The 20,512-nt window shown below is 65.5% G+C and overlaps 2 protein-coding genes across 3 annotated transcripts; both read right to left on the bottom strand.

The window, feature by feature from the left end:
- Nucleotides 1–128: 128 nt before the first annotated feature.
- On the bottom strand, nucleotides 129–11,269 carry LOC111146542 (diacylglycerol O-acyltransferase 1). Of its 2 annotated transcripts, XM_022502125.1 has the most exons (17): nucleotides 10,879–11,269; nucleotides 6,250–6,337; nucleotides 4,392–4,432; nucleotides 4,227–4,312; nucleotides 4,085–4,137; nucleotides 3,810–3,915; nucleotides 3,551–3,664; nucleotides 3,376–3,450; nucleotides 3,179–3,282; nucleotides 3,040–3,078; nucleotides 2,898–2,939; nucleotides 2,771–2,815; nucleotides 2,579–2,691; nucleotides 2,431–2,496; nucleotides 2,217–2,304; nucleotides 1,864–1,926; nucleotides 129–1,767 (listed from the first exon to the last, which is right to left on the bottom strand). In XM_022502125.1, the coding sequence occupies exons 1-17, from the start codon at nucleotides 11,076–11,078 to the stop codon at nucleotides 1,612–1,614; spliced, it is 1,479 nt and encodes a 492-aa protein (XP_022357833.1). In that variant the 5' UTR covers nucleotides 11,079–11,269; the 3' UTR covers nucleotides 129–1,611. The 2 variants fall into 2 exon arrangements, with proteins under 2 accessions (XP_022357833.1, XP_022357832.1); XM_022502124.1 differs by lacking the exons at nucleotides 129–1,767; nucleotides 1,864–1,926 and adding an exon at nucleotides 1,935–2,021 and having other exon boundaries at nucleotides 10,879–11,200.
- Nucleotides 11,270–17,470: 6,201 nt separating this feature from the next.
- Nucleotides 17,471–20,480, bottom strand: LOC111146456 (scratch family transcriptional repressor 1). Its single transcript, XM_022502010.1, has 2 exons — nucleotides 20,366–20,480; nucleotides 17,471–18,408 (listed from the first exon to the last, which is right to left on the bottom strand). Exons 1-2 carry the CDS (start codon nucleotides 20,478–20,480, stop codon nucleotides 17,471–17,473), a joined length of 1,053 nt encoding a protein of 350 aa, XP_022357718.1.
- Between the last annotated feature and the right edge of the window lie 32 nt (nucleotides 20,481–20,512).

Genomic DNA, 20,512 nt, shown 5'->3' with positions numbered 1-20,512 from the left:
CCCAGGGTGGGCCCCGGGGACATGGGTCCGGGAAGGGGGCTGAAGGTCTGGGCCGTGGTAGCCCCCTCAGAAGGAAGGTCGATGGTCAGAGCCTAGCCATGCGCGCCTGACTCCACAGGACCCGTGTGTGTGCTCACAATTCTTTATTCAAGGACCTGGAAGGGGGGCGGTGGGATGGACCCACAGGAACGCCCTTCCCAAGACCTCCCCAATGAGGCGGCTGGGGGAGCATGGGTGGGTGTGCTGGAGCCTCTTCCTGGCTTTGCAACCCTGCTCACCACATGTTCTCAAGGCACTGGCTGGTTTGGGAGCAGAGGAGGGGTGGGGAGGGGACAGACCAGAGTGGCCTTCCTGATGCCCTGTGCCCCCAGGTGTCCACCCACTCACTACTCACCATCCCCAGCAGGGCCCAGGGAGTCCCTCTACCCCTGACTCCATCACAGCCAGAGGAGATGGGGGACATGAGGTTGGGCAGATTCAGGGCAGGTTGGGGGCAGCATGGCCCTTGAGGCCACTGCCCAGGCACCCCCTCACCTGCCTTGTCAGACCACATCAGACCAGTCTGTGACTGGGGCCCATTGGGCCACACACATGGCTTGGGGTCTTGGAAAGAGCCTACCCGCCCAGTCCGGTGGGAATGGGCTCCGGGCTGCCCCCCGTCGGGCTTGGCAGAGAATAGTCTGGGAGCACAGCTTCCTGAGGGCCACACGTAGGCGTGCGTGTGGGCTGCCGAGAGCGAGAACTGGGCGTGTGGGGCTCAAACCCAGGGCAGTGGAGAGTCCCTCCTGGGTGCCCAGCAGGGGCAGAGAGCTGGTGTTCAAGCCTTTGCGTGGATGTGCTCAGGAGGAAGACCGAGGTCATGGGTCAGGCCAGGCCACCTGCCTCCCCCCAAGAGCTGCCACCCCAAGGGTCCAGGGACTCCGCCGCCATGAGCATCACAGCCGAAGAACAGCACCAGCACGCGGCGCCGCCAGGCCACACACTGGTTCTGACTCCGGCCTCCAGCCAGTGCCCCAAGCCAAGATCCCCTCCTGGGAAGTCCTTGGGCACCATCTTCTTCCAAGGCCCCAGCACAGGGACCACGGAGCTCTGAGCTGCTCCCCCACCCTGACAACGCACACACGCTAGGTTAACAAGGGCAGTGATAGGACAGGACATGTGACCTGAGCCAGGTCTTGCTGGGCAGTGGGGGTTGCCGCCTGTGGTACAGAAACAAGTGCCGGGGAGGAGGAGTCAGCCTCATGGGCACTGTGGCTTTGCTCCCGCCCCTCCAGCCAGGACACCGCGCCCTGAGGACACGGGCATCAGAAGGCCAGTGGGACTCCGAGCCCCCCACCCCCGAGAGCAGCACTAGCACCCCACGACCCCGGCAGGCTGAGGGCGCCGCTCCGGACAGCACTTTATTGATCCCCTCAGACCCCTGGGCAGGGTCGGCACAGGTTCCTGGGATGCTGGGCTGCCGTCCCTGAGTAGGTCAGGAAGGAGCCCCATAGGGGCAGAGAAGCCCTGCGGACGGCCAGGCCCCCTCCCCAGCACACAGGTGGGGCGGCGGGCTCTGGTCATGGGCAGCGAGGAGGGAGGAGGAGGCCACAGGCCCCGCCATGGAGCAGCTCAGGCCCCAGCCACGGGGGCCTCATAGTTGAGCACGTAGTAGTCGTGGACGTACATGAGCACGGCCACCGGCTGCCCGATGATGAGCGTCAGCCACACGGCCGCATTGCCGTAGTTGCCCTGGAAGAAGCGGCTCACCAGCCAGGCCAGCGGGATCTGGAGACACGGGCCCGGGTCAGCCGGCCGCGCAGGACCCAAGGAGGGGCCCCGGGCCGCGGGGGGTGGGGGGCGCGGGGCGCGGGGCACACTCACCTGCGCCATCATGCCTGTGAAGGCCCAGAGGCGGAACATGTGCAGAGGCACGCTCACCAGGTACTGCAACGGGGCAACGGGCGTCAGCCACCGCCATGGCCACACGCACCCAGGGGGCCAGGGATGGGGCTGGCCGGAGTGACAGGGGCTGCATGCGTCTGGGGGACAGGGACAGGGCTGACCGGAGTGATGGGGGCTGCACACACCCCCCAGGGACAGGGATGGGGTGACGGGAGTGACGGGGGCCGCATGCGCCTGGGGGACAGGGACAAAACTGGCTGGAGTGGGGGCTGCACGTGCGGTCGGTGGTGGGGCATGGGGCCCGGGGCTGGTCGTGCCTGCAGCGCACTCACCTCGTGGAAGAAAGCCGAGGCAAAGAACACCCCGGTCCTGGCCAGCCACTTGCTGCTGCCCCGGCGAAGCATGGGCTTGTAGAAGTGTCTGCAGAGGGAGGGGGCCGTGGGCCAGGGGCCGTGGGCTGGGGCTGGGCTGGGGCTGGGCTGGGGCTGGGCCGGTGCGCACAGCTGCCCGCGACCGCCCCCACCGCCGCCCCTCGCCCGCGCCCACCTGAGGCACCATTTGTGCACAGGGATGTTCCAATTCTGCCAGAAGTAGGTGACGGACTCCGAGTTCCTGGGGGTGGAGAGCAGCGGTGAGCGGTGAGCGGCCCGCAGCCGGACGCGCCCACCCCAGTCGCACACCCGAGGCCACGCACCACCAGTCCCGGTAGAACTCCCGGTCTCCGAACTGCATGAGCTCAGCCACGGCGTTCATGCAGGAGTGAAAGAACCAGTAGAAGAAGATGAGCCAGATGAGGTGATTGGGGACCTGCAGGGGGAGGCAGGGCCGGGTTGTGAGACACCACCCCCGCCGGCTCCCGCCACGCCCGCCCCCCCAGGCTGCTCACCGCCAGCTTCAGGAGGCGCTCGATGATGCGGGAATAATCCATATCCTGCAGAGACAGAGCTCAGCGGGCTCCCCGAGCGGCTCCCCACCTGCCCTCCACCCCAGCCCGGGGGAACCTGAGCGCTCACCTTGAAAGGCTTCATAGAGTTCTGGATGGTGGGGACCATCCACTGCAGAGGGGGGCACAGCGTCAGCGCCCGGGCCGCCTGGGCCACCCGGCCCCGCCCCCCCCCCTCCGGCCCGGCCCCCCCTCCGGCCCGGCCCGCGTACCTGCTGGATCAGCCCCACCTGGAGCTGGGTCAGAAACAGCTGAGGGAGGAGGCAGAGAGGAGCAGGCTGAGCCCCTCCAGCCCCAGGCAGGCCCCCAGCCTACCCCGCCCCCGCCCCCGCGGCCAGCCCCCATCCTCACCATCTCCAGGAGCCGCCGCAACAGGAAGCGCTTTCGGATTCGGGGAGAGCGGGGGAAGTTGAGCTCGTAGCACAGAGTCGGAGCAAAGAGGAAGTAGTACAGATCTGGAACAGGAGGCTGGGGCTAGCACCGGCCAGGCCGCGCCCTGCTGTCCCTGCGCCACTGCCCTTCGGCCAAGTCCCAGGGGGCGTCCTCACCACGATAGGTCAGGTTGTCCGGGTAGCTCACGGTGCGCGGGGCAGCTCCCCCGTTGGCCTTCTTACCTGCGGAAGCTTCAAGCGAGGGGGGCGGGTGAGGCCCTGCTGCTGCCCCAGTCTGGCCCCGAGGCGGGTGGCACAAGCTCTGAGGCCCCAGCCCTGGGCAGCCCCTCACCAGCCTTGGCCCTGGCCTTGGCCCTTCGTTCTCGGCACCACAGGTTGACATCCCGGTAGGAGACGAGCTTGAGGAACAGGATGGTGTACGCCATCAGAGCCAGCACGGAGCCCACTGCAGGAGAGGCGGGCTCAAGCCACAGCCCTCCCACAGCCCGAGGGAGAGCCACAGCCACGGCCCCTACAGGCGCAGGGCCTGGGTCTCGCCTACGGGCCTCAGAGACAGGCTGGGCCGCGGGTGGGATGAAGGAGGGGCACACCTGGAGTGATGGACTCGAGCAGCAAGGCCACGGCCGCCGGGAAGCAGAGAATGGTGGCCAGGTTGGCCGCGTGCAGCAACAGCCCCGCCTGCTCCGTCAGGGCGCCCTGGGGCGGGGGGGCCAGAGTACTCAGTGGGTGTCCCACACCCTAGGCAAGGGGTCTCCCTGGGGAAGGGCTACCAGGCCTGGGGCCCAGCCCCTCCCAGGAGAGCTACACACAGCCCTAGTGAGAAGAGCAGGCCCTGGGCAGGGCGGGGTGGGAGGGCCCTGCTTACCACGGCCAGGCGCTTCTCCACCTGGAACGCAGCCGCGGCAAAGACGTTGGCCACTGAGGATGTAAGTGTCACAGGGCAGGTTCAGGCCCCGGTCAAGCCCTGTCCCGTCTCCACCCGAGGCCTGCCTTGGCTCCCAGCTCACCAATAACTAGACACAGGGCAGGCCAGCTGTAAGGGTCCTTCAGGAACAGAGACACCACCTGGATGGGGTCCACCAGGATGCCGTACCTGGGGATCGGGGGATGAGGCCTGAGCAGGTGGGGAGGGGCTTCAGGGGTGGGGCCAGGGCCCTGGGGAAGACACTCACTTGATGAGGTTTTCTAAAAATAACCGTGCATTGCTCAAGATCTGCAAGAGAGAGGAAGGGCACAGCCCCATTAGCCCTGGCCACGGGGTGCCCCGCCCCCCAGCTCCTCTCAGCGCCTACAGGGGCAAGAGCCCCAGGTCCCGAGGGACACATGCACCCTATAAGCCCAGGCCTGTCCGGCCCGCACGCCAAGCTCCAAGACTCACCACCCTCCTAACCCCACACTAGCAAAGGGACAGGAAGCCCTTCCGTGATGCCCGCATCACCCCAGCAAGATGCCCCAATCCCTCCCCAGCAAGAGGGAATCGACCCCAACACCAGACACCAGGGTCTGCAGCAGCACAGACTGACCCGCTGCCTCACAGCCCTCCTCTCACTGAGCTGGCGGGGGCCCCAAGGCCCAAGGCAGGGGCAGCCACTCCCTGGGGAGTAGGAAGAGGCAGCTGAAGCCCAAGTGCCCCTTGGTACTCACGCCCCCGCCCCTCTTCCGCTCTCCTGTAGCGCTCCACGCCCGGGCACGTGGCCCCAAAGGAGCTCCCAAGGACAGAACCCCCATGGAGATGGGCTCCTGGCTCTGGCCTGGGGCTGGGGAATGGCTTCCCTCTGCAGGCACGAGGGTCTCCTACTCCATCCCATAAGGTACAGACCCTGCCAAATGCCCCAAACTCAGGCCCTGGCCATGGCTCGTGGTAGATTCTGAGGAAGAGTGATGCTTGACAGCAGACACCGGTGGGATCCCTTACCTGGGTGGTCAGGGAAGGCTTCACAAGGAGGTGAAAACCTGAGAGACACAGGGGCCCTGCCACCAGCCCGGCCTGCCAGGCACAGATGTGCCGTCACCATGCCTGGTGGTGGCCTGTCCGGAAGGCCCACAGCAAGCCCGCAGGAGCTGGAGCTGCTGGTGGGCCGGGCTCAGCCCCAGGCCCAGGCCATAGAGGGAACACACCAAGCAGCACCAAACACGGGTGCACGTCCCCTCCAGCGAAGGGCTGGGAGAGGCGCCAGCAGCAGGGGAGAGGTTCTGGGGCTGCGCCAAGGGGCCAGGTGGGCCCACGGGGTTGCAGGCCACCGGAGTGCTGCCTGAGCTGCTGAGGGCCCACCCTCCAGGGCTGCCTCTACAAACCCCAGGCTGGGAATGGCCTCCAGAGGCCAAGTACACACCTCCTGAGGGTCAGGCAGGCGTCTGGCCCACTGTCCCCTTGCTCAGCTAGCTTCCCACCCACTGTACTGCATTGCCCCTCCCCCAGCTCCAGGGAGAGCCTTCTGGGCCCATGGGCAGGGAGGATGTGGGTGTGCCTGGAGCCCTTTCCACACGGGTAACCGGAGGAGCCACACCCGAGACAGGTGGTGATGTCAGGGCAAGGGTCAAAGGCCTCTGGCCACATCAGCCTGAGTGGTGAGGGCTGGGCCCAGACAGGCCCTTGCCCCCTGCCCCTCCCTGAGGGCCACCCCTTGGAGCCCTGGGCTCCAGCGGCTTCTGGGCCAGTACTGCCGCCCCACCCCCACAAGGTGCCAGCAGGGACCAGGGCGGACGGTGAGGGAGGCAAGGGCCCCATCTAATCCCTCCCTGCAGGCCACCTAGGACCAAGGCTGAGGGAGAGAGGCTCGGTGCCTTCAGAGTCAGGGCCTGGAGCTGCCAGGCTGAGCCCAAGAGCCATCCGCTTAGCCCCGCCCCCTCCGCAGGCCAGGCCGGCCAGGGGCTCCACACCCACAAGTGCCATTCAGCACAGAAGCAGCTGTGTGACCCCCAAGACCACTCACACCTGCTGCAGCTGCTTCAACAGGGACGAGAGTCGATTGTGTGGCCAATGCAGGGACCGCCACCAGGTCTCTCCCCTCCAGCCCGGGCCCGACTCACCAGCATCACCACACACCAATTCAGGATCCCGCGGTAGTTGCTAAAGCCACTGTCCGAGCTGAACAAAGAATCCTGCAGGCGGTGGCACCTGGAGGCGGGAGACATGCCCTCTCAGAAGCAGGTAGCGGCCAGGCAGGGCTGGCCCTGCCAGTCCCGCCTGGAGCTGTGAGAACCCCGCCCGCCTCCAAGCACAGGGCCAGGTCGGGGCCGGCACAGAACCCAGAGCCAGCCTTGGGGTCTGGGGCCTAGGCCAGAGCGGGGCCCGGGCCAGAGCAGACCACAGGCCCTCCCTCGGAGCGACTCCGGCCCATCCTAGCCCAGCGGGACAGTCTGCGCCCCATACCGCCCGCTCTTCTGCCCACACATCCTCCTCCCCGTTCACCATCACAGAAGACCCAGGCAGGGCCAGGCTCTCGGGACCGCCCAGAAGCCTGCCCTTCCAGGTCGCGGGCAGCTCACGCAGCAAACAGGAGCAGGACAGCCGGCCCTGCCTTGCCCGGGGCTACAGAGAGCTGGAGCTCCCAGGCCAAGAGCCCATCCTCGATTCCCAGAGGCCTCTGGCTGCCACCATACGCTACAGCCACGGATGGTGACGCGCCCAAAGGAACAGTCCACTCCAGGGATGTTGAGGCTGACCCAGCAGGCAGCTGTGCAGAGGGGCGGGCAGGGGCTGAATCTGCCTTGCTATGCCCGTCCCACCGCCCAGCGCCCCAAGGGGCCCCCACCTCCAACGACTTCCCCCCAAGGTTTGGCCCATGCAGGCTCCGGTGTCAACAGGGCCCCAGGCCAAGAGCCAGCTGGGCACCTGGACCTACACGCACTTTCCCGAGGACAGCGCCCCTCAGACATCTGCACAGCCTCCAACTATTGCTGAAAAAGTATCACCTGTTCCGGGTTATAACCACAGGGTCAGCACTGTGTTCCTGCCCAGGCCGAGGGGGCCAAGAAGAGCCCACGCAGGGGCCAGGAGCCTGATGGCAGAGAGACCTCCACAGAAGCAGGAGAGTTCCCACCCATTAAAGGGGTTGGGGAAACACAAGCAGATCCTCAACCCCCGCGTGGTCCTCAGAGTGACACAGAGCCGGCAGAAGGGCCACAGGGCCTGGGGCAAGGCCCAGACCCAGTTCCCGGCTCACTCAGCCTGCCTCACCCCACCGAGCTGCCGTGCCCCCAGGAAGCCTCACACGGCATTGAGCAAGGCCTCCAGTGTGGTAAGACGCGAGGCCAGGAACTCCCCTTCTCTCCCGTGGACAGGCATCTCCACCTCTTGAGGCCCCCAGGCAGGAGAAGTGGACTCAGAGGCATACACAGCAGGGGCGCCATAGCACAGATGTCCTCTCGGGGCTGACCCACCCTCCATCACAGGCCTTGCTGTGGGTTAGGGTGGACACCGGGAGGTGAGGGGCTGGGCAGGCTGAGGTGCTACCCAGCCGTTTGTAACCTGGCCGGAGGCACAGCCCACACCGCACCTGGCCCTCCAGCCTCTCCCGCTCACAGGTCTCCTTGTGTCCCTCTCCCATCTGTCCTGGGCCTTGCCGGGAGGCCACAGGAGACCCTCTCTTCCCTGAGACTCTGCACCTGCCTTTCTGCAAGGCAACCAGAGGTCCAAGGCCCCACTCCCCAGAGAGGACAGTCTCTAGGCCCGTCTGCTAGAGGAGGCCTCCCCAGCCCTTTTGCCAAGTTTGAGCCTATGCACTTGCACTGGAGCTGTCCCAGGGCCACCTTGTGCCACAAGCTGCCCCCCGACCTGCACGTCAACACCCATCGAGCAAACATTTCACAACAACGTGACCCCTATCACCAAGAAGACCGCGCTGCTTTTATTTTCAGCAATTTTGAAGTTGCCGCAATCCTTCAGCATCTTGAAGATGAAGACAGGGCTGGGAAATGGGTATTGTTTTCCAAATCGGACACCAAACAGCATCATAAGAGCATACTCCGATCCCGGGATCCCGGCTGTCAGGCTCTCAAGGCCTTCCCCAACCTGCCCGCTGCCACTCCCCGGGTCCCTCCACAGGGCTCCTGACCATCCCCGACCGCAGGCAGCACAGGCCCAGGAAAGGAAGCCCGCCCCGCACCAAAACCCACAAGGCCCAGCCTTGCCGTCAGAGTCGGCAGTGGGCCAGAGGGCGACAGGCGGGATCTGGCACAACACCCACAGCCATCTCTGCCACGGCCTCTCCCCTGCTACCCAGGCTGCCCACACCTCTGCCCTCTAGCGGTTCCACATTCGCTCCCCAGGTCTGCTCAACCAGCAGGGCCACTGGAACTCATCACCTGTGTCACCTCACTCAACCCTCACATGAGCTTTGGGAGGCAGCCTCGAGGGGAAACTAAGGTTTGCCGAAGTTTAAAGCCTGCCGGGGCACAGCCCCCAAGTGTGGATCACACCTGGTTCAGCTTCAGGGCCAAGCAGAGCAAAGAGGGGACAGAGTGCCAGCTGTCCTCCCAGCAGCCTCCTCCTCGGCACTTCCTTCAGCCGGCCTCTGGGCTGACCCTTGGGATGCAAGAGGATGCGTGTGCTCCCCATAACCCGATACCCTGCTGGGGAGGAAGAAAAAGGACATCCCAGGAACAAACACCCGGGGGGCGCCCTGCCCAGAAGGCCCTGCCTGGAGTGCCCAGTAGCCAAGGGCCAGACGGCCTGGGCAGGGGCACTATGTACGGCGCCCCCTCCTTCCTGCCGCACAGCTGCACCCTGCCATGGCCGGAAGAAATGAGTTCACACCCAGAGCCTGACCCCCCCTTCCCAGGCAAGGTGAGCAGGAAGTATAGGGAGGGGAGGAGGCCTGGAGCCCAGGGCGTCAGGAAGAATGGGGAAGGAGAGGCAGCAGGCAGGGGCTCCCGGGGGGCTCAGGTGGTTAAGTGTCTGCCTTCGGCTCAGGTCATGATCCCGGGGTCCTGGGATCAAGGCCCACACTGGGCTCCCTCTCCATGGGGGACCTGTTTCTCTCTCTCCCTCTGCTGCTTCCCCTGCTTGTGCTCTCCTGCTCTCTCATTCTGTCAAATAAATAGACAAAAATCTGAGGTGAGGGGAGTGGACAAGGACGGGAAGCCTAGGGACCAAATCCCAGCACAGCCAGAGCAAGGCCTGAGCCTGTTGGCCCCCTGGGGCCGTCTGACATCGGGGCCCGAGGAACAAGAACACATGGCCTGCCTGACCCGAGACCAGGAGGGGCCCTAACTGCCAGCTCCCCCTCTAGCCCCGGGGCATCTCCCGCTCCTCTTCCCAGGGGCCCAGACTTTGAGGCTGCCACTCACTTGGCCCAACTACCAGGAGCACAGGCGAGGCTTCAGGACATCGGGCCTTGGCAGAGCAGGGAAGTGACTGCCGATCCCAGAGTGGCAACGTGGCCCAAAGCCAACACCCCCGTCTTACACAAAAGGACACCAACTCCTGCCACCTCTGCAGGAGATCATGCAGCCATAACCCCTGACTCCTGGAGGGCAGTCAGCAGAGGGGACTCTAAGGCCCTCCTGTCCTTTGGAGCCTCCTCAGCACTGCCCCAGGCCCACGGGGAGCAAGCACCCCCTCGGTAAAAGCTCCGTCCCCTGCCACAGCGCCTTCACAAACCCCGGGCCTGACCTTTGCTCGGGCTGCTCAGTGCGGAGATTATCTTATCTCTAGGCGGACTGTGAGCAGCCCAAGGGCAAGGACCCCAGCCACCCTCACCCACCCTCTCGCCACGGTGAAGCAAGCCCCTGTTCGTGTTCACTGAGAGAGCAAACCCTTGCCGGCACACGGACTGACCGCCCACTTCCTCCTCGATTACCTCTAGCCCCAAAGGCAATTCCAAAGCTTAAGCCCCGAGGACCCTGGGCCAGAGGGAAGGCCAGAAGTGGGAGAGGGAGGCTAGAGGTGGCGACGGGATCACTTGGAGCAGGCTTGAAGGAGGGACCCAGTACCTGGCCCTCCAGGTCCTCCCCATCAGCCCCCCAACCACTTCCTGTCAGTCCTTCAGCTAAACAGGTGCCCACCTGGGGGCACTTCGCGTCCCTCTCCTGTACCCCAACCTGGGGGTGAGAGTCCCAATGCAGGACCCAACTCCGTCCCTGCAAGAAGACACTTGTTCTGGAAACCGAAGCCGGGGCCCAGGCCAGCCAAGCTCTGGGTGACGGAGGGACCCCCATGAAAACAACTCTGGCGACAGTCTGCAGGGACACAGCCCTGCCCCTGTCCCTCAGGCAGCCCCAGTCTCCTGCGGGCTGCCTGCCCAGCAGGGCCACCGTCCTCTGCGAGACTCCCAAGCGCCAAGGCACCCCTCACAGCCCTCAGAAGACACCTCCCTGGTTACAAACCACCCGCTCCCACCCGGCTCCTTGCAGACAGGGAGAACCCGGGGTCCCGGGCTACCCTGGGGAAGACGACGTGTGGAGGGGTGGGGGGTCTGGAAGCCAGACTGCTGCCGGCTCCCCTCTGCACCCCGACGTGGGTGACCTTGGCAAGGGACTCCCCACTCCTGTGCCTCAGTCCCCCCCCCCCCACAGGGACCCCAGGGGCACACCTGCCCACGCCAAGTCCCGGAGCCAGGCTCGCGCACTCGGAGCCCGCGCTGCTGCGGTCATGCCCGGGGCACTGAGGAGGGTCCCGGGCAGGGGGCAGAGGTTAGGGGTGGGGCGCCTCGCTACCTCAGATCCCAGGGGCCGCTGCCCACGTCGGAGCCTCCGTTCTCGTCCTTGTCGGGGGCCGGCGCCGGCGCGGGCGCGTCTCCCGGGGGGCCCACGTCCCGCACCTCTTCCGCCGCCGCGGGCCCGCCGCCGCCCTGGCTCGAGGGCCGTGAACCCGTCCTCCGGCGCCGGGAGCCGCCCGTGCCGCCGCGGTCGCCCATGGCCTCAACCCTCACCCGGTCCGAGCAGAGTCGTGGCCCGCCGCGCTCGCAGGGCCCAAGGCCCGCGGCTCCGCTCCAGACCCTCCGCCAACCGCCGCCACCGCCCCCTGCCGGACACCGTAGCCCGCGCGCTGATCCCGGGCGCCAATCAGCGCGCGCCCTCCGGGCAGGCCAGGTACTGCGGGCACGTCGCTCCGGGAACCCCTAACTGGTCAACGGCTGGGGCGCGCGCCCATTTGTAGTCCGCGGGCGCGCGGGGCATCCTGGGAGTCGTGGTCGCTCCGCGCGGGGCACCCTGGGAGTCGTGGTCGCTCCGCGCGGGGCACCCTGGGACTCGTGGTCGCCCCGCGCGGGGCACCCTGGGAGCCGCGGTCGCCGGGTACACCCGAGAACGTGGTTGCGGCCGGGCGGCCCAAGGCGGACCTTGTTCCCCGCGGGCCTCTGCGTCTCCACGGAACGCGCCAGGCCTCCTGGCAGCGCCGAGCCTCCCCCCACCGCTTCCTGATGCTCCTCCCGCTCTGCCAACGCGGGGTTCGCCGCTGCTCGGCCAGGCACGGAGTGCGGGGTGTGGATGACTCACGAAGGGCCTCGCGGTCGCGTCAGGCCTCGCGGCCGTGTCCGTACGACCCGCCTCGCCCACCGCCCAGCGTGTTGGCCTCCGAGCGCACGTCGGGGCGCGCTGGGGTCCCACGAGCCCCCTAGTTACCACCGCAGAAGCCCCTGCTTTTCCTGGGCTCACGCTGTTCAAGCGAGCGCCAGACCGAAGGTCGGAGCCGAGGAAGGCCCCAGACCCCGCGTCCCCGGGACGCCCGCCCTGCCAACTGACTCCTCGTGGAGGTGCCCGGCGGGGATAGGGAAGGTGTTGCCCCCAACTCCCATCCCCGAGTGGCCAGGCCCTGGCCCCCGCCCGCCCGCCCCCGTCCGCAGACTTGCCGGGCCTCCTGCATTTCCACCCGGGCTAGTTTTGCCAGGTGTGGGGACCCTGGGGTGCCGGATCGCGGGGACCCAGAGGCTTCCGTGTCCTTGCATGACCGCACGGTGCAGCCCCCAAGTGGGCAAGTGCGCCTCCCACCTTAGCTCGACTCTCCTCTCTGCACGGGGCCTGTAGTGGGAACGTCGAGGATTTCCAGGTACGGGGTTCACCGGGGACTCAGGCCGGGTTTACCCAGCAGCAAAACCCACTAGCCATTCACTCCTAAGTTGAGCAAGGCTGAGAGGAGTGCCTGTCTAGAAGCAAATAAACTGAGAGGGAGGTTCACCCTAAGGCTAGCGGCCTCTCCTGGTGCCCTGGCCACTGCCTTCCCGCTGGGCTCATCCGTGTTCCACCACCTTCACCACAGTGCCTGGGCCCCCTGGTGCCACATTCCTGTTGCCACTGGGCCATCTGGGATTGAAGCCAGCCTGGCATCCCTACCTGGCAGGCTGGGGCTACCCGGCAGGTGTCTTTGAGTCACCTGCCAAAGGGGCTGCCCTGATTGGGCAGGAGAGCCCCTCCCCCGTGATTATGCAGCCCCACGGGGTGAGTCAGTTTCAACCTCATCTCCTATCCAGTCTCTCAGAACTCTCGCCTGTTCACTGGCTGGCCTGGGCCAGGCAGAGCGAGGCCTTTCTGAATACTGATCCCAAGGGAGGGCGAACAAAGGAGAGCGTAGGAGCGAGCCCTGGGAGCTCTGCCACGTGCGCCCACGAGTCTCTGCGTGCCTTCTGGCTGTGCCGTCCTCCCAACACGGAGCCAAGAACTACAGGGCCCGCCCAGGCTGTCGGAGAAGATTAATGACTCGGGCTCCCAGTAGGCCTGGAGAGGCGGGGTGCCCTAGTCATAAAGGGTGAAGAGTCATGTTGGAAGCGGCCGCCTGCATCCACGTCAGGCTCCAAGCCATTGGCAGGCCTGTGTCAGCAGGAGCAAAGCGACCAGAGTGGACAAGGGATCACCAGGGAGGACCAGTCCAGCGGGGCACTGGAGCAGAGCGCGAGGAGAGCAGGACAGCGGGTTAATAGGCAGGCATGGGCTGTGAGAGCAGCAATAAGGACAAGCCTCAGAACCAGGGGCAGGGGAAGGGCCCGGAGGGAGGCAGGGAGGCCTGTGCGAGGGAGGGGCACATGGGGGTCTTGGGAGGGGGAGGGGGTCAGCACTGGAGCTTCACACGACACCCACAGCATCAGTTACCTCAGGGTCCTGGGGAAAATGAGACCCAGGATGCCAGGGGAGAGGGGAAAGGTCAAGGTAGGTGGGATTGCTTGGTGACAAAGGGGTACATGAGGGTTATGGAAGAAAGCTCAGTGGGGATTTCCCGGCCAGGGGCAGCAACTGATTAGGGGACCAGAGGCCAGGAGCCTTACAGGCCTGGCTGGAAGAGATGCAGAGCTTAGAAGCTCAGCCTGTGGCAGGCCACTGAGGCCCGTGAAGGGTCTGGCCCAATGGGGGACACAGGACATGGTGGTCAGCTGTCAGGGCCGCCCATTCTCTGGGATGTGAAGTCCTGTCCGGGGAAATCTGTGGAGATTGAGGGTTGGACTTGCTCCAGGCCTCAGGGAGGCGGTTTCCCTTCTTCCACCCTATCGCCTCTCAGACTCCTGGAGAAGCAGAGACAGCCTGTCTAGACCCAGAAGATGGGAAGGAAGGAGCATTCCTCACCCACGTGTGATGGCTGGTGTAGGGTGGATAGGGGTATTGGGGAAGGGCTTGTGTCAAAGGCAGGCCTTGGATAAGCTGTTCTCCCAGAGGCTGATTTTTCGTACGCAAATTGAGCTCTGAAGCCCACCCCAGCCCCGGGACTGTGAAAGCCAAGGATCCCTGGGCAGGAGCATCTGCACACTGACCTCTCCCAATACCACGGGCTTTCCCTCCTGAAGTTTTTACTGCTGACAGTGTTCCCCAGAAGAGGGCGTCCCCCTCCATGTGAGCCCCACCCTAAGCACACTATAGGCCAACTTCCTGCAGGTCAGGCTCCCCTGCTGTCCATCCCGATGAAGTCTGGGCAGGCCTATCTCCTGCCAGGATTCACACGGCTGGCCCTGGGATCATTTGGTTCAACTGCATGACTCCAAAGACTTTGGGCCTCTGGCTCATGCCTGCCTACCTGGGTATCAGGAGGCATTGCTGGGGCAGGGGTCCCTGTCCTTGGGCTGTCCCTGACCAGCACAGTCCCACCCCTCATCTCAGTTTGATTCATCCAGTCTAAGGCTCAAGGCCTGTGGGTGGCTGTGGAAGCCTGTGTGGCCCACCCGGAAGCAACACGGGTCAGCTGTCCACGGAGGCCTCCTCAGACAGTGAGGGGTTAGGGCGTGGGCAGCACACAGCAGCAAGGAGCTAGACCCTGCACCCCCCACTGGCCCCCTTTCCTCCACTGGCATTGAGGAGGGTTTGTTGCAAGGTGTCAGGCCCTAGGGGCTTGTACAGGGACAGCAGGCCATAGGTCTGCAGGCCTTGCTGTGCCTACTCTGGGGGCTCCAGATCACTTCTGGTCCGGCCTGACTTCAGGCTGGAGACCCTCAGCTCCCTCAGTTCCAGGCACAGAGCCGATTAACCTGCCATGGGACAAATGCCAACTGCTTTTTGGGGGAGTTCTCCCACAGCTTGGCCTGCCAGGCTGGCCCTTCTGGGTGGAAGAGAACCCTCTTGCAAAAGGGGACACTGGTGCGCCCTGACAAAGGCAGTGCCCGGCCCTGGGGCCGCATGGGCCGGCTGCCGTTCCCAGCACTGTACCTGCACAGCCTTGCCTCTGGGACCCAGCATGACGGGGCAGCCGACCCCCAGACATCCCAGTGCCCCCGTGGCGTCGGCCCAGCATTGGATACATCAACCCGACACTCCAAGTTCTATCAAGAGTGGCATTTATTCTCCTCGTGGAGGTGCGGCGCTCCGGGGAGCTGGTGCTATTGTGCTTAGGAAGGAGGTCTGTCCGTCCGTCCGTCTGTCCGGCCGGCCCAGCCCCAAACGGGGGCGGAAGAGGGGCGCGGCCCGAGTAAAAATCCCGGCCTGTTCCGGGTGGGTGGGAGTATGTACAAGGCGGCGGGGCGCAGGCGGGGGGTGGGGGCGGGGCAGGCCGGCGGCCGCAACCCCCACCCGAGGGCCCCCGCATCTCGGGCCCTACTCGTAGAATCAGTACAAAATAGGTGCTACCTAAACGTTCCTTCTACCTGAATTCGCTAAGTCGGTTATTGTGCTGCTTAGTTATGGGGGCGGGAGGGGGCCCATGGCTTTCCACGGCGGCGGCGGGGTGTTGTAGGGAGAAGCAGGAGACCCTGGCCGGCCCATGGCCCTCTGGCCTTCTCCTTAGGTAGGTAGACCGGCGTGTGGGGGTAGGGTGGGGCGCCTGTGTGCGTGCGTGTGCATGCGGGTGTGCCCAGCACAGGAGGGCAGACCCCAGCCTGGGAGCTGTTGGACCCCGAGGTGTGGTGCAGAGGGTTTGGGATGCGGGCCCTGCTGTGCTGGGCCCCCAGTCCACTCCTGCAGGGGCTGTTCTGTAGCAGCTTGGTGCCCATGGGGATGGGGCTGACCAGGTCATACACTCCAGCGCGCACCTTTTGTCTGGCCTGGGCCCCTGGCCCCATACAGCAGAGCCCATGGTGGCCAGAAGATGGAAGGACTGAAAGTTGGTATGGGTGGCCTGGTCGTGCTGGGCCTTGGGGCCCTGGGTCTGTGCCACCTGAGCTGAGAACGCCAGGTGCTAGTCAAAGGGAGAGCCCAGTTGCACCCAGCAGTGGACCCCGGCTGGGGCAGGGAAGAAGTAAGGGGGATGCAGGGTTGGGTCTAGGGATCAGGCCTTTCTCTGCGTATGCAGCCCTCCTTGGCCCACCCAAACCTGACGGACCCCTGTGGCAAACACGCACCCCTGCAGGTCGCTGCATCCCTGGCTGACTCTGCAGCGGGCCTGGCACAGAGTAGGTGGGTGATGGATGACTGAAGGAGGGGTCTTGGGGGCAACCACCCCCGCCACTGCCCCTGGAACCATTACACCCGCAGGGCTCTGCCGTGGGGGAGTAGGGAGGAGGAGGGGAAGAAAGTCTGCGCGTCCGGCCCCGCGCAATGTCCCTGATCTAGGGGCCTATGGGGTGGATAGGGCAGGGGGATACCTGATTCTCAGTAACTCTAGAGGCGGCGGCAGCTTCGCATGCAGTGCGCATTATTGCTCTATAGTCGGCATCGGACTAACTAAGAGGGAGAGGGAGCGGGCAGCCCCGGGAAGGGACAGGAGGAGGGTTGGGGCTGCATGCAGTGACGTCACAAAGGCGGCGGCCAATGGGGCGGGCCCTTGGGGCGGGGTCGCCGCCGAGGCTTTGGCATAGACGGGCGAAAGTTGGCAACAGAGTGGGGGCGGGGCCTGGGGCTCGAGGGTAGGGCCCAGGTAGGGGCGGGGTTCAGGGGCGGGGAAAGTGATCCCGGACATCCCGAGCCCCCGGCGTCGGCGGGAAGGATGGGGGCCTCAGCGCCCCTTCCCTGACCCGAGTGCAATCCGTTCATAAATAAAACGTACAAATACAGAAAGAAAGAAACCCGACGCATCCGCAACCCCCCCAGGGGGCTTTACCCGCAAAGCGAATACAGAGAGGTGTGTAATGGGCTGTGCCCAGGCCTGCCTGCCGGGCCCCAGGATCCGTCCTCCAACACCGAATGCCCGGGGACGAGGGAGGGGGCCCCGGGGCAGGGCGGGAGTGGGGTCTGAGGAGGTCGGATAAGTCCATGCGATTCGATATGCGTCATTATTATTCGTTGTGAAGGACAGAGCCCGGGAAGCTGGGCTGGAAGAATTCGGATTTGGCCGAGGATGCGAGGCGAGGGCGGGAGAGCGGCTTGGACTGAGGCCCCAGAAAGAACCCGAGGGAGAGGGGTGCCGCCGTCCGCCTCTCTCCCTGATTCCCAACGCGTCTATCACTCCTGGGGTTCAGCGAAGACTGAGGAGTAGGGACGCCTCTGCAGGAACCCCCCTCCGGCTCCTCCCCCCCGTCTGCTCCCTGGACGTCTAGGCCGCAGGCCTGGCCCTTGGAAGGCTTGGGAAAGGGGTGGGGAAGACCTGAGTCTCTGCGACGCGATCCAGGGGCGCAGAGGAGGGAGGAGGGGGTGCTGCCCACCTCACCCCACCCCCGTCTTCAGAGACCTAACTCGGAGATGAGGTTCGGTTCTGGGTCTCCTCGACCCTATTGCTGGGAAAAAGCCTGGGGCACCCTGGAGGGGAAGGGAGGGGGTTCGGGGTGGGTCTCCCCTCAGGACCCTATTGCTTGAAGGGGCCGACAAGGCCCCTGGCGGGCGGGGCGGGGCCGGACCCCCTCCCTCTATTGCTGTGAGGAGGGGCCCGCCCTCCGGCCCCTCCGCCCGGGAGCTGGCGGAGACTTCCCTGGGGGCCCGTATTGCTGAGAGCCGACCCGGCTGGGCTGGCGGAGGCGCCGCCGCCCTAGGCCTGCACGGGACTGAGCTGCGGCGAAGCGGCGGGCGCCTGGGCCGCGGGGCCGCCGCTGCCAGCGCCGCCTTTGAAGCATGCAGACTCGTAGTGCTTGTTGAGATAGGACTTGAGCGCGAAGCTCTTCTTGCAGCGCTTGCACTGGAAGTGCTTGAAGGCCGAGTGCGTCTGCATGTGCGCGCGCAGGTTGGAGCGGTCGGCGAAGGCCTTGCCGCAGTGCGCGCAGCCGAAGGGCTTCTCGCCTGTGTGGGAGCGCATGTGGCCTTGCAGCAGCCAGGGCCTCGAGAAGGCCTTGCCGCACACGCCGCACTTGTGGCGCAGGTCGTGCGTGAGCAGGTGCATGGCCATGGCCGGCATGGACACGTACACCTTGCCGCACGTCGGGCACCGCCGCGCCAGCTGACTGTCCAGGCTGCGGTGCGTCTGCTTGTGACGGCTCAGGTTCGACGACGTGGCGTACGTTTTCCCGCACTCGCCGCAAGCGTGCCGGCCCCCTGCGCCGCCAGCCCCAGGCCCCGCGCGCGCCTCCGTGCTCACCCCCGCGCGCGCGCCGCCCCGGCCCCCGGCCCCCGACCCCGCGCCGCGCGCACCCGCCCCGGCCCCGCCTCCGCCGTCGCAGTCGGGAGCTGCCGCGGAGGCCGTGGAGGGAGCCGCGGCGTTGGCGGCCTTACGGCGCGAGCGCCCGTCGGTGATGAAGAAGGCGTCAGCCGCGTAGCCCTCGCTGACCGCCGCGTCGCCGTTGATGTAGCCGCCCGCGGCTGTAGCCAGCTCTGGGCGCGGGGTGGGAGGCGGTGCCGAGCCCGCGGCCGCCGGGCCCAGTTCTCCACGCACGGCCGCAGCGTACATGGGCTCTGGGGACGGCCCTTTGAGCAAGGCCGCCTCGGCATCGCCATCGTAGACGGAGGCGGGCCCCGCGTAGTCGTTGAGGTATCCTGAGGGCCGAGGCGGACAAGCAGATAGAGGGAGGGGGAACCGGGCAGCGGGCGAGACACACACGGGAAGGCGGAGGGCGACACGGGGTCCGGGAAGAAGGGAACAAGGAAAAGGACAAAGGAGAAGGGGCCGGGGGACCGCGGGGCAAGGAGGGTGGAGGAGGCAGGGAGGGGAAGAGAAGAGGACAGATGAGACTGGGCCGGGCCCAGCTCCGCCCCCGCCGCCCGCCCCACCCTCGCAGGGGGAGGAAAGAGGCGCATCCTCGGGCGCGGCTGCCCCCCTTCCGCGGAGCCTCAAGGTCAGGGGGGAGGGGCGGCGCTTCCCTCGCCCTTCTTCCTCCACCCTCCTCCCCCTCGGGTTCTCCCCACTTCAGCAGTTTTCCCTGATTATGCAACACACTGCGGACCCGCAGCGCACAAAGCCGGGACCGCCCACCGAGGGACCCCGTCGCTCCTGCCTCTCCGGGTTCCCACCTGCTCTTCCCCTCGGCACCTAGAACTCGTGTCCAGGCTTGATGCCCCCTCTCCTTGGTCCCCGAGGCCCCCCAACAAGCCCTGAAGACTTCTCCCTCAGACAGCCCCTCCTACCCCCTCTAGCACCTCCTTCTTACCTCCCAGGTCTTCTACTACTCACTGGACTTGACCCCCTTCCCGCTCCAGCCCTACCTTCCTACATCTACACTGCTTCTTTCCTGACTCCCTTAGGTCATCCTGCACCCTTGGGTCCTACCTTGTTCCACATAGCCCTCTTCCCCCAGGCCCTAACCCTTTGTAGGGGCCTTCCCGAGCCTCAGGACGGGTGACCAGGGAGTCCCTGCGTTGGAGAGTGCCAGGGCACCCACCAGGGGACACCTTCACTGGGACAAGCTGCAGGCAGGCAACATCATTCATGCCAGTAACTACAGTTGTTCTCAAGGTACAAGATGGATTTCACAACCTCAGAGTCACAAGTGCACACACCACACGATGCAGCCTCTGGCTTCTTCAGGGTTACACTCTGCTTCCCAGCCACCATCAACCCTGGAGTGTCCTCATAGGGTGGGCGGCACGCTCACCCCAGCATGCCACCTTTTCATGCAGGGTCACACATGCAGCCACCCTGGACACACTGTCAGCCAGGGTCACCAGTCACATGGGTGCACAGCGGCCTCAGAGTCACATGGTCCCATGTAGTGGCACACAGGCAGGCACACACTCATACAGGGTCACACACAAGCAAGCGCACGCAGTCACATGGCCTCACGCAGTCACATGGGCGCACACAGGCGCACACACAGGCTCACACTTGTTTGCCACCCCACACTGCTGGCACTCCCAGCCCTCCTGCCTGCATGTTAACAGTTGTCCTTGAACTTGGGCACCTTTACACAAAGAGCCTCCCCCTGATCCCAGCACTTAGGACCTGCCTACTTGGAGCCCTCCTGCCTACATCCTCCTCCCTGGCCCTGGTTGCAGGGGAAATACTGCAGCTCCTCTGCTGGTGCCCTAGTCCTGACAGGTGGCGGCCCCCAGTGGACCCATGCCTACTCCCTGGAACTCACAGCACTCTGTGACCCTAGCCAAAAAAGAGAGGATGATACTCAGGAGGGCCCAGGTTTCTGGGTGTGGGTCGGCATGCATGGCAGGTCCTGTCATATCAGCAAGTGTCCACACGCACAGCCAGGGTGTGGGTCTATGCGTACCTTCGGGCACTTCCTGTTTCCCACCCTTGCTCCCCACCTTCTCTCCTGCATTGACACCCTCCCTGTCTGGCCTTGGCCTTGTTCCGGCCTGCTTCTGCGTTCCCCTCTCCCACCTTCCTCCACAGTCCAGCTTCAGCCACTGTCTCCTTCTGGTTCTATTCCCTCAGGTCTATTTCCTGGAGCCCCTGACCCTTCCATCCCCATACTCTGGTCCTCTACCCCTCCCAGCATTGCCCTGGACCCCTTGCTGTCCCCAGCCTCAGCCCAGCTCGCACCTTTCTCGTGCAGTCGCACTCCGAGGTCGCTGCGGGCGCGCCCGTAGGAGCTCTCGAGGTCCGCCGAGGAGAACGTGTCAAGTTTGACCTTCTTGACCAGGAAGGATCTGGGCATGATTCCTGCGGGGCTCCGGCGCTGCGGGCCTG

The sequence above is a fragment of the Enhydra lutris genome, unplaced genomic scaffold (genome assembly GCF_002288905.1).
Source record: "Enhydra lutris kenyoni isolate GAN:26980312 unplaced genomic scaffold, ASM228890v2 scaffoldscaffold14, whole genome shotgun sequence".
Lineage (NCBI taxonomy): Eukaryota > Metazoa > Chordata > Mammalia > Carnivora > Mustelidae > Enhydra > Enhydra lutris.
Note: the sequence above shows the minus strand (reverse complement) of the source record. Positions and strands in the feature narration are given on the sequence as shown.

Excerpts from the sequence above, each read along its gene's own strand:
- LOC111146542 (XM_022502125.1), bottom strand. The coding sequence starts at position 11,078 with ATGGGCGACCGCGGCGGCACGGGCGGCTCCCGGCGCCGGAGGACGGGT. Across the intron at positions 6,338-10,878 it reads AGCGGCCCCTGGGATCTGAG|GTGCCACCGCCTGCAGGATT; the intron begins GTAGCGAGGCGC and ends TCCCGCCTCCAG. Across the intron at positions 1,768-1,863 it reads TCACAGGCATGATGGCGCAG|ATCCCGCTGGCCTGGCTGGT; the intron begins GTGAGTGTGCCC and ends CCGTGTCTCCAG.
- LOC111146456 (XM_022502010.1), bottom strand. The coding sequence starts at position 20,480 with ATGCCCAGATCCTTCCTGGTCAAGAAGGTCAAACTTGACACGTTCTCC. Across the intron at positions 18,409-20,365 it reads AGTGCGACTGCACGAGAAAG|GATACCTCAACGACTACGCG; the intron begins GTGCGAGCTGGG and ends CTCGGCCCTCAG.